The sequence below is a fragment of the Hipposideros armiger genome, unplaced genomic scaffold, assembly GCF_001890085.2.
Source record: "Hipposideros armiger isolate ML-2016 unplaced genomic scaffold, ASM189008v1 scaffold_23, whole genome shotgun sequence".
Classification (NCBI taxonomy): domain Eukaryota; kingdom Metazoa; phylum Chordata; class Mammalia; order Chiroptera; family Hipposideridae; genus Hipposideros; species Hipposideros armiger.
In genome coordinates this window covers 6,535,303-6,549,594 of record NW_017731373.1, presented here as the reverse complement: position 1 = coordinate 6,549,594, position 14,292 = coordinate 6,535,303, and the positions used below count along the sequence as shown (strand labels likewise).

Here is a 14,292-nt window from a genome sequence, read left to right as displayed (position 1 = left end):
ATCCTAGAAAAAGTGCTACATAACTCATTGCTGAATATCACTACAGTCACCATCGAAGTACTCCCCTTGGGAAGCTACGCACTGACATCAGAACCTAGTCCACCCTTCAAAGCAATTTTGGAACTCTTTTTCTGGAATGGCCTTCACGCCTGTTGTTGTATTACTCTTGATGTCCTGAATGTCATCAAAATCTCTTCCTTTCAGTATTTCCTTTATCTTCAGGTAAAGAAAGAAGTCATTGGGGACCAGATCAGGTGAGTAGAGAGAGTGTTCCAATACAGTTATTTGTTTACTGGCTAAAAACTCTCTCACAAACAGTGCTGTGTGAGTTAGTGCACTGTTGTGATGCAAGAGCCATGAATTGTTGGTGAAAAGTTCAGGTCATCTTACTTTTTCCCACAGCCTTTTCAGCACTTCCAAATAGTAAACTTGGTTAACTGTTTGTCCAGTTGGTACAAATTCATAATGAATAATCCCTCTGACATCAAAATAGGTTAGCAACATCACTGTAACAAGTTCGTGAACTTAATTGTCAGACTGCATATGTACCAGCTCTTCTTTATTCATTTGTCTATCAATGAACGCTTAGGTTGCTTTCATATCTTGGCTATTGTAAATAATGCTGCAATGAATATAGGGATGCATACATCTTTTCCAATTAGTGTTTCTTTTTTGTTTGTTTTTTTTTTACTGGGGAATTGAGGGAAGGGGAACAGACAAGTTGCTATCCTTTTTGTTCTTCAGTCTAGTTGTACAGGACATTGCTTCACTGGCCCAAGTTGGCACCATCATTGCACTCTTCCTGAGTGAGGCACATCAGTCACCGGCTTCTGGACGGCCACTCACGGCGGCTTGAAGGCCGCTCATGCTGGCTGCTGGCTACACACGGTAGCCCATGGCAACCCACCTGCTGTCGCCGGGGACTCACGGCAGCCCAGGTCCAGGTCGAGATGTTGTTTCAGCGTCTTAGCTATAGAGGGCAGTGTCACTGGCCCTCATGTGGGATCCGAACCGGCGCCCTCTGGCGTCCCAAGCCAGTTCCTAATCAACGCACCACTAGGCCAACCCTCGAATTAGAGGTTTCGATTTCTTCAGATAAATACTCAGGAGGGAGTGGAATTACTCGGCCATAAGGTAGTTCTATTTTTAATTTTTTGAGGAACCTCCATACTGTTTGCAATTACAAATAGCAGCTACACCAACTTGCAATCCCAACAATAACACAAAAAGTTTCCCTTTTCTCCACATTCTTGGCACTTGTTTGTTGATTTACTGATGATAGCCATTCTGACAGATGTAAGGTGCTATCTCTTTGTGGTTTTAATTTGCATTTCTCTGAGGATTAGTGACTTTGAACATCTTTTCATATGTCTATTGGTCACCTGTATGTCCTCTTCGGAGAAATGTGTTTTTAGGTCCTCTGCCCATTTTTTAATTGGATTGTTTGGGGTTTTTTGGTGTTAAGTTGAACGAGTTATTTTTAAATTTTGGATGTTAACCCCTTATCAGATGTATCATTGGTAAATACCTCCGCCCATTCAGTAGGTTGCTTTTCCTTTAGTTGATAGTTTACTTTCCTGTGCAAACACTTTTTAGTTTGACGTAGTCCCATTTCTTTATTATTTCTTTTGTTTCCCTTGCCCAAGGAAATAAATCCAAAAATATATTACTAAGAGCAACGTCAGAGAGTTTGCTGCTTCTTTTTCCTCGAAGAGTTTTAAAATGGTTTCAGGTCTTACATTGGGTTGTCGGAAAAGTCATGACGTATTTTTTCTGTTTTTCGTTGCAAAACCCAATATTTAAGTCTTTAATCCACTTTGAGGTGATTCCTGTATATGGTATAAAAGTGGTCTAGTTTCATTTTTTGCATGTTATCTGTCCAGTTTTTCCAATACCACTTATGGAAGAGATTGTCTTTATACCATTGTATATTTTTGCTTCCTTTGTCATAGATTAATTGACCATAAGCAACAATGCTTTATTACTGGGCTGTCTATTCTGTTCCATTGATCGATGTGTCTGTTTTTATGCCAGTACCATGACGTTTTGATTACTATATCCTTGTAGTATAGTTTAATAGCCAACTTTGTTTTTTTCTCAGTATTGCTTTGGCTATTCAGGGTCATATGTGGTTCCATAGAAATTTTAGGATTATTAGTTCTAGTTCTGTGAAAAATGCCATTGGTATTTTGATAGGTATTGTACTGAATCTGTAGATTGCTTTGGATAGTACGGACATTTTAACAATGTCTACAGCATAGTGGTTAGACATTTATATTTCAATCTTCTTGAATTTACTGAGACTTGTTTTGGCCTAACATGTGGTCTATCCTGGAAAATATTCCATATGCACTTGTCAAGAATGTATATTCTTCTGCTCTGGGATGAACTCCAAAAATATCAAAGCCATCTAGTCAAATATGTCATTTAAAGCCACTGTTTCCTTGCTGATTTTCTGTTTGAAGATCTGTCCATTGATGTCAATGGGGTATTAAAGTCCTCTACTATCACTGTATTACTCTAGATCTCTCCCTTTATGTCTGTCAATATTTACTTTATGTATTTAGGTGCTCCTATGTTGGGTGCATAAATGTTTACAAGGGTTATATCCTCTTGTTTGGGACCCCATCCAATTTCTAGTCAGTTAAAGAGAAATACTCCCTGTGTGAGCCATCAAAAGCAGCTCACAGGGTTCCATTAAGGAATAAAAGAAGCTAAAGGTTTTCCCCCTACTAAAAGACTTTAATGAGACAGGTTATTATTATTATCCTCAATCTTCAGATAAGGAAACTGAAACTTAGAAAGAAGAGATTACTTGTCCAGGACTGGTTCCAGTACTTACATCTCTATATTATTCTGCCTCCAATGTACTAAATTGATAAAGACAAAAATATGGTAAATCAAAATATGTAAATAGTTATGTCTCCTAAAAGTCATATCACAGGTCACCAAAAGAAAATATCATTTTGTCAGCTTAATATTCTTTTCTTTTTTTAAATAAAGACTGTGATTCAGTATTTAATCATTGTTTCAAATATGCTTTTGAACATCTTGTCCTGAACAGTATAACAAATCACTAACAAACAACAAATCCCTTGTCTCGATTTTGTGGTATCTCTGCTCCTACCTGACACTGGTTAATAGCTGCATGGTTGCCATGGAATGGAGACTGTCTTTCTTTATCTCGATGATGCCGACTGCTGTGTTTACTTCTCTGCAATTGCTGGCGTAATTTTGCAATCTGAAAAAGGGAAAAATAACAAGTGCATTAGAGAGTTTTCTATACTACATAAAACATATCCTTGTTTAATAAATTAACCCTGAATAAATCTTTTGAATTTCTAAACCATACCACAATGTCTGACTTACTGTAAAAAATTTATATTTATGTACATACACCCATGAGCGTATGTTTATATTCCTTTTAAAGAGAAACAAAATTATGTTCCAACACTGTTCTGAGCCTTCAAGCCTCCCAGCATTTAGAATAATTATATTATAGCTTTCACAAAGAATTCAAAAAGAATAATTATTCTCTCATTGCCTTTACAAGTCACATTTTATTTAGATTTAGATTTCTTTATCAAACACTTAGCCTTTCAACAGCTCCAAAAAAATTAAACATTATTTAAAAATCTATTCAGGCCATGAACAGTATTCATGGATACAATCTTTATATAATACAATTTCGATCAATATTCCATATTATTCCTTGACTAAATTTTTCTGTTTTATTTCTACATTATGTGTAAAATGAAAATGGCATAATTATAGGCAGAGAAAATGATAATCACACATAGGGACATAATCAACTTGGTTATACTGGGTTACTGAATTTCAGAAACATAACATTATATACAGAAATAATAAATGTGAATTTGTTGTATCACTACTAGTTCATACAAGATATTTATATTATAACAGGTACAGATTCATTTAAAAAAAAGACAAACACATAATCAGATAAGTAACGCATACATTTCTCCATTCAAATCTTTACCCAATCTACATAACTTTTTCTGTTGCTATTTCTCAAGTAAACTACACACACACACACACACACACACACACACACACACACACACACACAGGAAATTGACTAATTCCTGCTGCCCAGAATTTCAAGGAAATAGCCAACGATGGGATCAAACTTCCACATCCACTTCCTTAGAACCATTTTGCTGACCTCCTTAAGTTGATCTGTACTGCCCCAGGATGCTGAACGCTTGTGGGACCCTTTCTTCTTTTCAGAGTATTCTTCGGCCCATGCACTCTCTGTCTATAATGGGAAAAAGAGGTAAGGGGTATTTTAATAAAACAGTTAATCATTTAGCAATAATGTATACTATACTTCTAATAACACAGATGGAACTTGAGGGCATTACATCAAATGAAATAAGTCAAATAGAGAAAGACAAATATTGTACGATCTCATATATGTGGAATCTAAAACAAAGAAACATAGAAATGGAGAACATATTTGTGGCTACCAGAGCCAGGGGGTTGGTACAAACTTCCAGTTATAATATAAATAAGTACTGGAGCTGTAATGTACAACATGATGTTTATAATTAACACTGCTGTATGGTATATTTGAAAGTTGCTAAGAGAGTAGACTCTAAAAGTTCTCATCACAAGGAAATAAATGTTTTTATAACTGTATGAGGTGATAGATGTTAACTAAATTTATTGTGGTAATCATCTGGCAATATACTATGTATGTCAAGTCATTATGCTGTATGCCTTAAACTTATACAATGCTATATGTCAATTATATCTCAATAAACCTAAAAAACATTCCCTTTCTAAAAAAAATAACATATATCATACTTTTCTATTATAAAATACATTCCCATTAAAGTTAGATACCAGAAAATATTTAAAATGATACAAATCACCCACAATTCTCCCAGCACGTTACCTAATTACAACATTTTAGCTTATTTCATTTCTATTACTAATAAAAAATAGTTATATTATTTTTATGTAAGGATAGCACTTATTGAACAAATGCATATTAATAACAGCTAACATTCCTATGATCTTATTGTGTGCTAGGTACTATGCTTTATAAAATCACAGTGAAGCGTCTTCAATGTATTATCAGATTTAAGACATACGAAAAGTTCTACCAATTTTGCAGATAAGGAAGCTGTGACAATGAGAGAATAAATCAGTTGCCTAAGATCTCACAGCTAAGAAGTGGCAAAGACATAAACCTAAATCCAGAGTTCATAATCTTAATCTCTATCCTGTGTTTTGTCTTGCTTTAAAATATTTGCAGAGTACAGTATAGCCTCAAAAATGTTAAATCCTTAGTGACTGCACAAAATCCAGAATTTAAAAACAAGTACATCAGAAAAAAAATACAAATGAGTTCTTGGCACATGAAAAAATGCTCAACCTCACCCATAATAAGAAAAATGAAAGTTAAAACACAAATATTGAGTGATTTGATAACATACACTCTCCTACACTGCTGGTGGGAGTGTATATTAGTACAGCCGATTTGGAAGGAGATTCAACAACTGCTGTCAAATTTATAGATGCATCTACTGTTTAACAGAGCAATTTCTCTTTTGCTAATTTATCTTGGTAGATGTACAAAATTATATATTATCACAAAGTGATGCATCATATGTTATTCCCTGTAGCACTGTTTTTACAAGTAAAATATTAGAATATAAAGAAGATTGGCTAAATAAATTACAGTATATCTTTACAACAGAACACTATGAAGCTATGAAAAACAAGTAAGGAAATTCAAAATGTAATGATACAAAAAATAATCTCCATGAGATATTGTTAAGTGAAAAACTCAAGACTCAGTCCAGTATGTATAGCAACTACCTTTATATAGGAATGCTAGAATGAATATATACATATATCAACTATCTCTGGAAGAATATACATGGTAGCAAAAGAAACTGATATCAGTGGCTGCCTTATGGGAGAAAGATCTTTCACTGTATACCCTTATGTACCTCTTGAATTTGTGCTATATGAATGAATGTATAGCCTATTCAAAATAATACCTCTATATAAAAAGGAAAAACTTTTAAGATAATGGGGAATGTTTCTATATGAATAATGTCCTTAAATGAAAAATAAGGCTGCAGAAGATTGTAGAATATACTATCTTGTATTTAAGAGAAAAAAAAATCTTTATTTTTTGTTTTGAAACCTCCAAACAAATAAATGATTTAGGCAAGAATCATCAATAGATACTAAAACTGTTAAGTGAAAAGTTACTAGGGAACAGAATATTCATGTGGTGCAAAAAAGTACTCGAAAGATTACTTGCTAATTACAAAGGGAAAAATTGTGTCTTTTACAAATACATGAGAGAATTCATAAAATAACAATGTTAATTAAGACCAAAAAAGTATGAGAATAACCTCTTCTAAATTAACAGGACTAAAGAGAAACCAAGTACAAGGAATATACAATATATCAGATTGGATCCTGGTTAAAAAAAAAAAAGAAATCATGGGGACATTTAACATGGACTGGATGTTATATGAAATTATGGAATTATTAATTTTCCTAGATGAGCTAATGTTACTGTGGTTAAATAGGAAGGATCCTTCTTAGAAGATATATGCTGAAGAATCTAGGAATAAAGTGTATGATATATGCAGCATACTTTCAGAAAGAGCAGTAAACACACACATACAAACACAAAAGCAAATATGGCTGTTTAACACTGTTGAATCTAATAGCAGCTCTAGTATTCTTTCAATTTATCTGTATGTAGAACACTTTCTTAGTTTGAAAAAAAAAAAAGGAAAGATGCAGAATATGAAGTCATATTAGATGACGTTTATAAAATCCACTTAGGACAATTCTGTAAGAAATACTTCTATCAAATAGTATTACAACAAAAAATAAATGCAGAAAGAATGACAGGAGAGTTAGAAAACTATAATATTTGGAACTACTACAGTAATTGTTGATTTAAACAAGAATCATCAACCAATGCTAAACCCAATGGGTGAAAGTGTGTTCAGCAGGATATTTAGTTTCAAATATTTCCCACATATTACTGAGTTACAAAGGAATGTGGCTCATCAAACTTAACATCACTGATGACATGCACCTGTTGATGCACATGCACAGAGAGGAACACACATCACATACAATATTCCTGCCAAAAATGTAGTAACTTGAATCTAAACGTGAAAAAAACAGATAAACCCAAAATCAGAAGTCAACAAAAATACTGGCTTACGCTCTTAAAAAAGCATCAATGTCATGAAAGACAAAGAAAAGCTGTGGGACTGTTCCAGATTAATGAATACTAAAGAAACATGACATCTTGGGGGTTACCAGTTAGCTCAGTTGGTTAGTGTGGTGCTGATAAAACCAAGGTTGCCAGTTCGAATCCTGCATGGGACACTGTGAGCTGTGCCCTCCCTAAAAGAGACAACTATGCCATTGTACCATGAAAGCAATGTGTAACCAATGACTACAGCTGCTCCCCAATAAAATTAAAAAGAAAAAAGAAAGAAAGAAACATGACATCGAAATACCACGTATGTTCCTTTACTAGATTCTGGCTTACAGGAGAAACTGCTACAGAGAATATTATTGGGGAAAATAAAAAAAAATTGTATATGTACAACATATTAAATAATGGTATGTTATTTAATGTTAAATGTCCTGAATTTGGTAATCATATTGGTAATATTTTGAGTACTTCTTCATATACATTCTGAAGTATTTGAGAAGAGTCAATGTCTGTACCTTACTAATGATTAGCAAATAACAATATTAATAACAATTACATATAAACAAATAAAAAGAGCAAAATATGAAAAAAGTTCTTGCAACGTCTCTATAAACTTGAGACTTTCCAAAATAAAGGTATTTTAAAAATAGGGAAATTATTAAAGATATTAATTTTAAGTATAAAAATTAATTTAAGGAAAAGCAAAGAAATTGAAAGTTTCCCATAGATTAGTTAAGTACAAATGAAACATAAGAACAAGAATAATTAATAGGTTAGAAAAAATAGCTTAGAGATGAAATTCGGATACAAGCTACAACATGGATGAACCTTGAAAACATGCTAAGCAAAATGAGCCTGATATACGAGGACTGATAATTATTATTGCATTACATAAAATATCAAGATTGGGCAAATTCACAGATTCAGAGTGGAACAGTGGTTACCAAGGGCTGGAAAAGAATAGGGAATTAGAGCTTCTGTTTCGGGTGATAAAAAAGTTTTGGAAATAATGTGAGGGCTGCACAACATTGTGAATGAAATTAATGCCATTAAATTGTATACTTAAAAATTATCAAAATGGCAAATTTTGTTACATATATCTTACCAAATTTAAAAAGATGACTTCATTAACTAGCATACATACATTAGGGAATCCAACATCTGCAAATGAAGAATTTGAGAATGTCTGATTAATCATGTTGGTGCTAAATTCACTTGCCAAAGATGGGGGCCCCACTTGTGAATGAAAGACTAGAGTGCCCAAGTATTACTGTATTATGCTTAAGGAGATTCTATGTAAGCTTTGCAACCAAGATTAACAGTATGATAATTACGAATTTTCTTTACATTTGTATCCTTACATTCCCATTTGGGGGACATTTAGAAGAAGGTGAAAAAATGTTGAATAACTATGGTGTACACCTGAAATTAATATAATATTGTATGTTAGCTATTATTTTAATAAAATCTTTTTTAAAAGATGAAGAGCATATGAGATTTATACTTTAACTCACTGAGGTCAGAGCTACAGTATAGTAGCTTACTGAAAAGACTTTACTAAACTGCCTCCACAGATCAATCAATGGACTCCCGATGGCTTATCTGATTATATATTCCTTGTAAGGCAAAATCTCCGAACTCACTGAACCTGAAACTGCAAAGGAGATAAAGAGGGTTGTAGAAATGTTCAAGGAAATACACTGACACGAATTTAAACATAACATTTAGATTAAGCAGAAAGCAAGTAAATACTGTACTCATTCTCTATATTACATGCCCTATTCTCAGCAAAGTTACAGATTTTGAATAAATGCAGAGTTCCACAGAAGTCTTTGGTTAAAAAAGTCATAATTTCTAGGTTCTGGTCAAAATCGCAGAGTAGGTAAATGATGTGCTTGCCTAGTCTCACGACCACATCAAAATTACAACTACAAAACAACCATCATTGAGAATTCCCTAAAGTCCAGCTGAACAGAAGTCCTGTAACTAAGGATACAATAAGAAGCTACACTGAAATTGGTAAAACAGATGGAGACATGGAAGGAGCTGGTCCCACACCCACATGTGGCAGTTAAAAATTGGGAGGCGTGTCTTGGCTACAAAGGACACCACTAAGAAGCAAGGGGTCCCAACCCCACAAAGGCTCTGCAGTCCAAGGTTCCAGTGCCGGGAAAAGAAGTTCCCCATAACTTCTGGCTGTGAAAACCAGTAGAGATTCTGGCTAAATGACACAGATGGCAGATGGAGTCTCAAGTATTCCTCTTAAAGGGCTGGGGCACAGATTTACTGATGGATTCACTCACTCAGAACTCCAGCACTGGGGCAGGAGCTCAAAAAGTACCAGGGACATACAGGGAGAAAATGAATTGTCTGGCTTCACTGCAAGGGCTAGAAGGGCAACTTTCTCCCAGACAGAAGTGCTAGCAGAAGCCACTGTTCCTTGTCTGAGCCCTACACCATACACAGCACGCAGATGCAGGCAGATACCATATCTGAGTCTCCATATCTGAGTATGCATCAACCTAGCTAACACTGTTCGTCCTGCCCTGGTGATTCTCTGAGACCCCTCCCCACCCAACATACAGGCCCACGCAAGCTGCTTCCAGTGGCTTTTCCAAACAAACAGCCTATTTGGGCTCATACTGAGGACTTTTCTAAAGCCTCTCAAAGATTCACAAACCCCAAACAAGCAGAATCTAGCTTAAGCATGCCCCATACCTCTTGCTAAGCAGCTCCAAGCCTGGCACTAACGGTAGCCAGCTGCAGTTCGCAGCTTATCCTCTCCCAAGCACCTCCAAGCTCAGCAAAAGTGACAACCATCTGCAGATCACTTTGTAGCTCATACCAAATGGCCCCGGGAAGGGCAAAGGCAGAGGCTGGTATCAGCGAGCAATAGACCCCTCCTAAGAGGTCCCAGAGCCAACATACCCAGTGGCCAACTTCAGATCACAACAGAGCACCACTCAGCCATCTCCACAAACAATACATCCAAAAGGCAGATTGGGCAGGCACCAGAACCTTTCTAAAGTGAGTCCTGCTCCACAGAAACAGCCCCTGAACAACAGCTCCTCCACTGTAGTCACGGCCAGTCCTCACAAAAAATCAGGTTCAGAGTCAGTCTCTCCCACTGATGTGCAAACAACAGTCAAGGCTCAACTACAACAGGAGGGCACACACAACCCACACACAGGACACAACTGCAGCACCCAGCTCAGGTGACCAGGAAGACTGCACCAATGAGCCCATAGGACACCTACTACATAAGGCCACTTTACTAACATGGGGAGTTATAACAGCTTTACCTAATACATAGAAACAAACACAGGGAGGTAGCCAAAATGGGGACATAAACACATCCCAAATAAAGTAATGGAATAAAGCTCCAGAAGAAGAACAGAACAAAATGGAGACAAGCAAATCTACCAGACGCAGAGTTCAAAACACTGGTTATAAGGATGCTCATTGATCTCAGGGAGAACTTCGACAAAGAGACAGGAAACATAAAACGGAGATAGAAAACATAATTAAGAACCAGTCAGAAATAAAGAATACAATAATGGAAATGAAGACTGCATTAGAGGAATCAATAGATTAGATGAAGCAGAGGATAGAATAAGGAATTTAGAGGATAAGGTAGCAGAAAACACCCCATTAGAATAGCAAAAAAAAAAAAATCCAAAAAAATGAAGATAGTTTAAGGGGCCTCTTGGACATCAAGCATACCAACATTCACATCATGAGGGTACCAGGAGGAGACGAGAGTAAGGAATTGAAAACCTATTTGAGAAAGTAATGACTGAAAATTTCCCTAACCTGGCGAGGAAATAAACATACAAGCCCAACGTGCAGAGAGTCCCAAACAAGATGAACCCAAACAGGCACACACCAAGACACACCATAATGAAAATGTCAAAGGTTAAAGACAAAGAGAGAATTTTAAAAGCAGCAGGAAAAATGCAGTTAGGAGCAAGAAAAAAGCAAGGTTAAAGAAAGAAGTAACTGGGGGCCAGATCAGGTGAGTAGGGAGGGTGTTCAATACAGTTATTTGTACTGGCTAAAAACTCCCTCACAGACAGTGCTATGTGAGCTGGTGCACTGTCATGATGCAAGAGCCATGAATTGTTGGTGAAAAGTTCAGGTAGTCTAACTTTTCCACGCAGCCTTTTCAACACTTCCAAATAGTAAACTTGGTTGACTGTTTGTCCAGTGGGTACAAATTCATAATGAATAATCCCTCTGACATCAAAAAAGGTTAACAACATTGTTGCAACAAGTTCAGAAACTTAATTGTCAAACCTCGCATGCTGCCTACAAGAGACTCACTTCAGATTGAAAGACACATAAAGACTGAAAGTAAAGAGATAGAAAAAGGTACTTACTGAAAAGGAAAACAAACAAAAAAGGCTGACGCAGCAATACTTATACCAGATGAAACAGACTTTAAAACAACAGCTATGACAAGAGACAAAGGACCCAGTAATCCCACTTCTGGTTATCTAAACACTACATCAAAGGGACATGTAGATCCATATGTTCATTGCAGCATTATTTATAATACCCATGATATTGAGAAAACCTGGGTGTCCCGCAGTTGATGAATGAATAGAGTTGGTACATATATACAATGGAATATTACTCAGCCATAAAAAAAATAAAATAAAATCTTAACATCTGTAACAACATGGATGGACCTAGAGGGTGTTGTGCTGAGTGGAGTAAGTCAGAGAAAGACAAATGCCATATGATTTCACTTATATGTGGACTTTAAAGAACAAAATAAACAAAATAGAAACAAAAGCACAGAACGTAGTACTGATTGTTGGGGTGGGGGGGAATAGGTGAAAAGGGGGAGGGGATTAAGAAGTACAATTGGGGCCGGCCGAGTGACTCAGTTGGTTAAGCGTTAGCTTGAGAGAATGAGCTCTGAGCAACAGGGCCACCGGTTCAATTCCCACATGGGCCAGTGAAGCTGCACCCAAGCTGAGCTGCCAACAGGTGCTCCTAAGAACAAGACTGCCTGTTTGATGGTGGGCTACACCCGCCCACAACTAAGACTGAACTCGGTACCTTAAGCTGAGCTGCTGCCTGGATGGCTCAGTGGATAGGGCATGCGCTCTTAACAACAAGGCTGCTGGTTTGACTCCAGCTTGGGATGGTGGCTATGCCCACCTGCAACTAAGATTGTAACACAGCACCTTGAGCTTAGAGGCTACAAGCTGCCGATGGGCAGCCAGATGGCGACTGGCGCCCTCCATAACTAATATTGAAGAACAACAACTTGGCTGGTTCCCCTCCCCCAATTTAAAAAAAAAAGAAAAAAAAAAAAGAAGTACAAGTTGGAAGTTGCAAAATGGTCAGGGGCTTTTTCCACCACCTTGGAGCCTGTAGAGGCCTACTGGGAGCAGGGCTTCTAAAAGGACAAATATGTCTGGGAGGCTGTGGTACAAGGCCATTTTTGCTGGCTATAAGCAGAGTCTCCATAACCAGAGGAAGCACACAGCTTGTCTTAAAATTGGTGTTCATGCTCGAAATGAAACTGAATTCTTTCTGGGCACGAGATGTACTTATGTGTACAAGGCAAAAAAACAACAGTGACTCCTGGGGGGCAAACTGAAAAAAACCACAGCAATCTGGGAAAAGACAACTCATACTCATGGAAACAGTGGCATGGTCCATGCCAAATCCCATAGCAACCTTCCTGCTAAGGCCATTGGACACAGAATCCGTGTAATGCTGTCCCTACCCCCTCAAGGATTTAAACTTATTTAAAAGTAAATAAAGTGGATTTATTCTCTTGTAAAAAAAGTTTTTTAAAATAGTTATGAGGATGTAAAGTATAGCATAAGGAATATAGACAATAATATTGTAATAGTTATGTATGGTGTCAGATGGGTATTAGATTTATTGGGGTGATCACTTTGTAAGTTATATAAATGTCTAGTCACTATATTGTACACCTGAAACTAATATACTACTACATGTCAACTGAAAGATAAAAAATTCTTTAAGGGCCGGCTGAGTGGCTCAGTTGGTTAAGAGCTCGCTCAAAGGTTTGAGCTCTGAGCAACAGCGGTTCGAGTCCGGCCTGAGCTGAGCTGCCGCTGAGCTGCCAACAGGTGGCAGGATGGCTCAGCTAAATAAACAAATAAATAAATAAATAAAATTAAATTTAAAAAAAATTCTTTAAAAAATAAAATAATAAAGTACAATATGGGGATACAGTTAGTAATATTATAGTAACTATGTATAGTGTCAAGTGGACACTAGACCAATTGGGGGGATCACTTTTTAAATTATATAAATGTTGGTCTGGCCGAGTGGCGCGTTGGTTAAGAGTTGGCTTGGGATGCCAGCTCTGAGCAGCAGCAACCCCGTTCAGATCCCACATGAGGGCCACTGATGATGCGCCCTCTACAGCTAAGATGGTGAACAACAGCTCGAGCTGGGCTGCCGTTGAGTCGCCAGTGATGGCATAGGCTGCAGTGGGGCTGGCCGGCAGCAGGCGTGCACTTTCGTGAGCTGCTGTCCAATGGCTGGCAAGCAACTGCCTCATTTGGGAAGAGCGCAATGATAATACCAACATGGGCCAGTGAAGTGACGTCCTCCACAACTAGACTGAAGAACAATTCCCCAATGCTGTTCCCGTTCCCCAGTTCCCCAATAAAATCTTTAAAAAGGAAAAATTATGTAAATGTCTAACCACTATGCTGTATAACTGAAACTAATATAAAATAATACTGAATGTCAACTGTAATTGAAAAATTAAAAAAAGAAAAGTTTCTCAAAACAAGTCACAATCTTTGGATTCATTACTTTTTTTAATTAAATATATTGGGGTATAAGTTTCAAGTGTACAATATTCATTATTTTTACTGACTACAGACACTGTATTTTTTATTCTGTAGTTGTTACTGGAGTGTAAACCTCAAGTTAATCTCAAATCCCAATCATCTACCCAAACAATGGGGCTCAGTTTGAAGGTTATCAAAACAGAACACAGGTTGGTGTTAAGGGAGAATATAGCTACCATGTCTTCCAGTGCTTTGGCGAAACCTCAGATG

The 14,292-nt window shown here is 36.9% G+C and overlaps 1 protein-coding gene and 1 pseudogene across 2 annotated transcripts in view; one reads left to right on the top strand and one right to left on the bottom strand.

Annotated features, from left to right (window-relative positions):
• FAM117B (family with sequence similarity 117 member B) overlaps window positions 1-14,292 on the bottom strand; it is a 108,548-nt gene that overhangs the window by 27,283 nt on the left and 66,973 nt on the right. For both annotated transcript variants that reach the window (XM_019635767.1, XM_019635768.1), the window contains 2 exons: window positions 4,187-4,279; window positions 3,128-3,241 (listed from right to left, as the gene is read on the bottom strand). In XM_019635767.1, coding sequence (XP_019491312.1) covers window positions 3,128-3,241; window positions 4,187-4,279 — 207 coding nt within the window. The remainder of the gene's footprint in view (window positions 1-3,127; window positions 3,242-4,186; window positions 4,280-14,292) is intronic.
• LOC109379189 (60S ribosomal protein L35a pseudogene) lies at window positions 12,656-13,000 on the top strand (annotated as a pseudogene).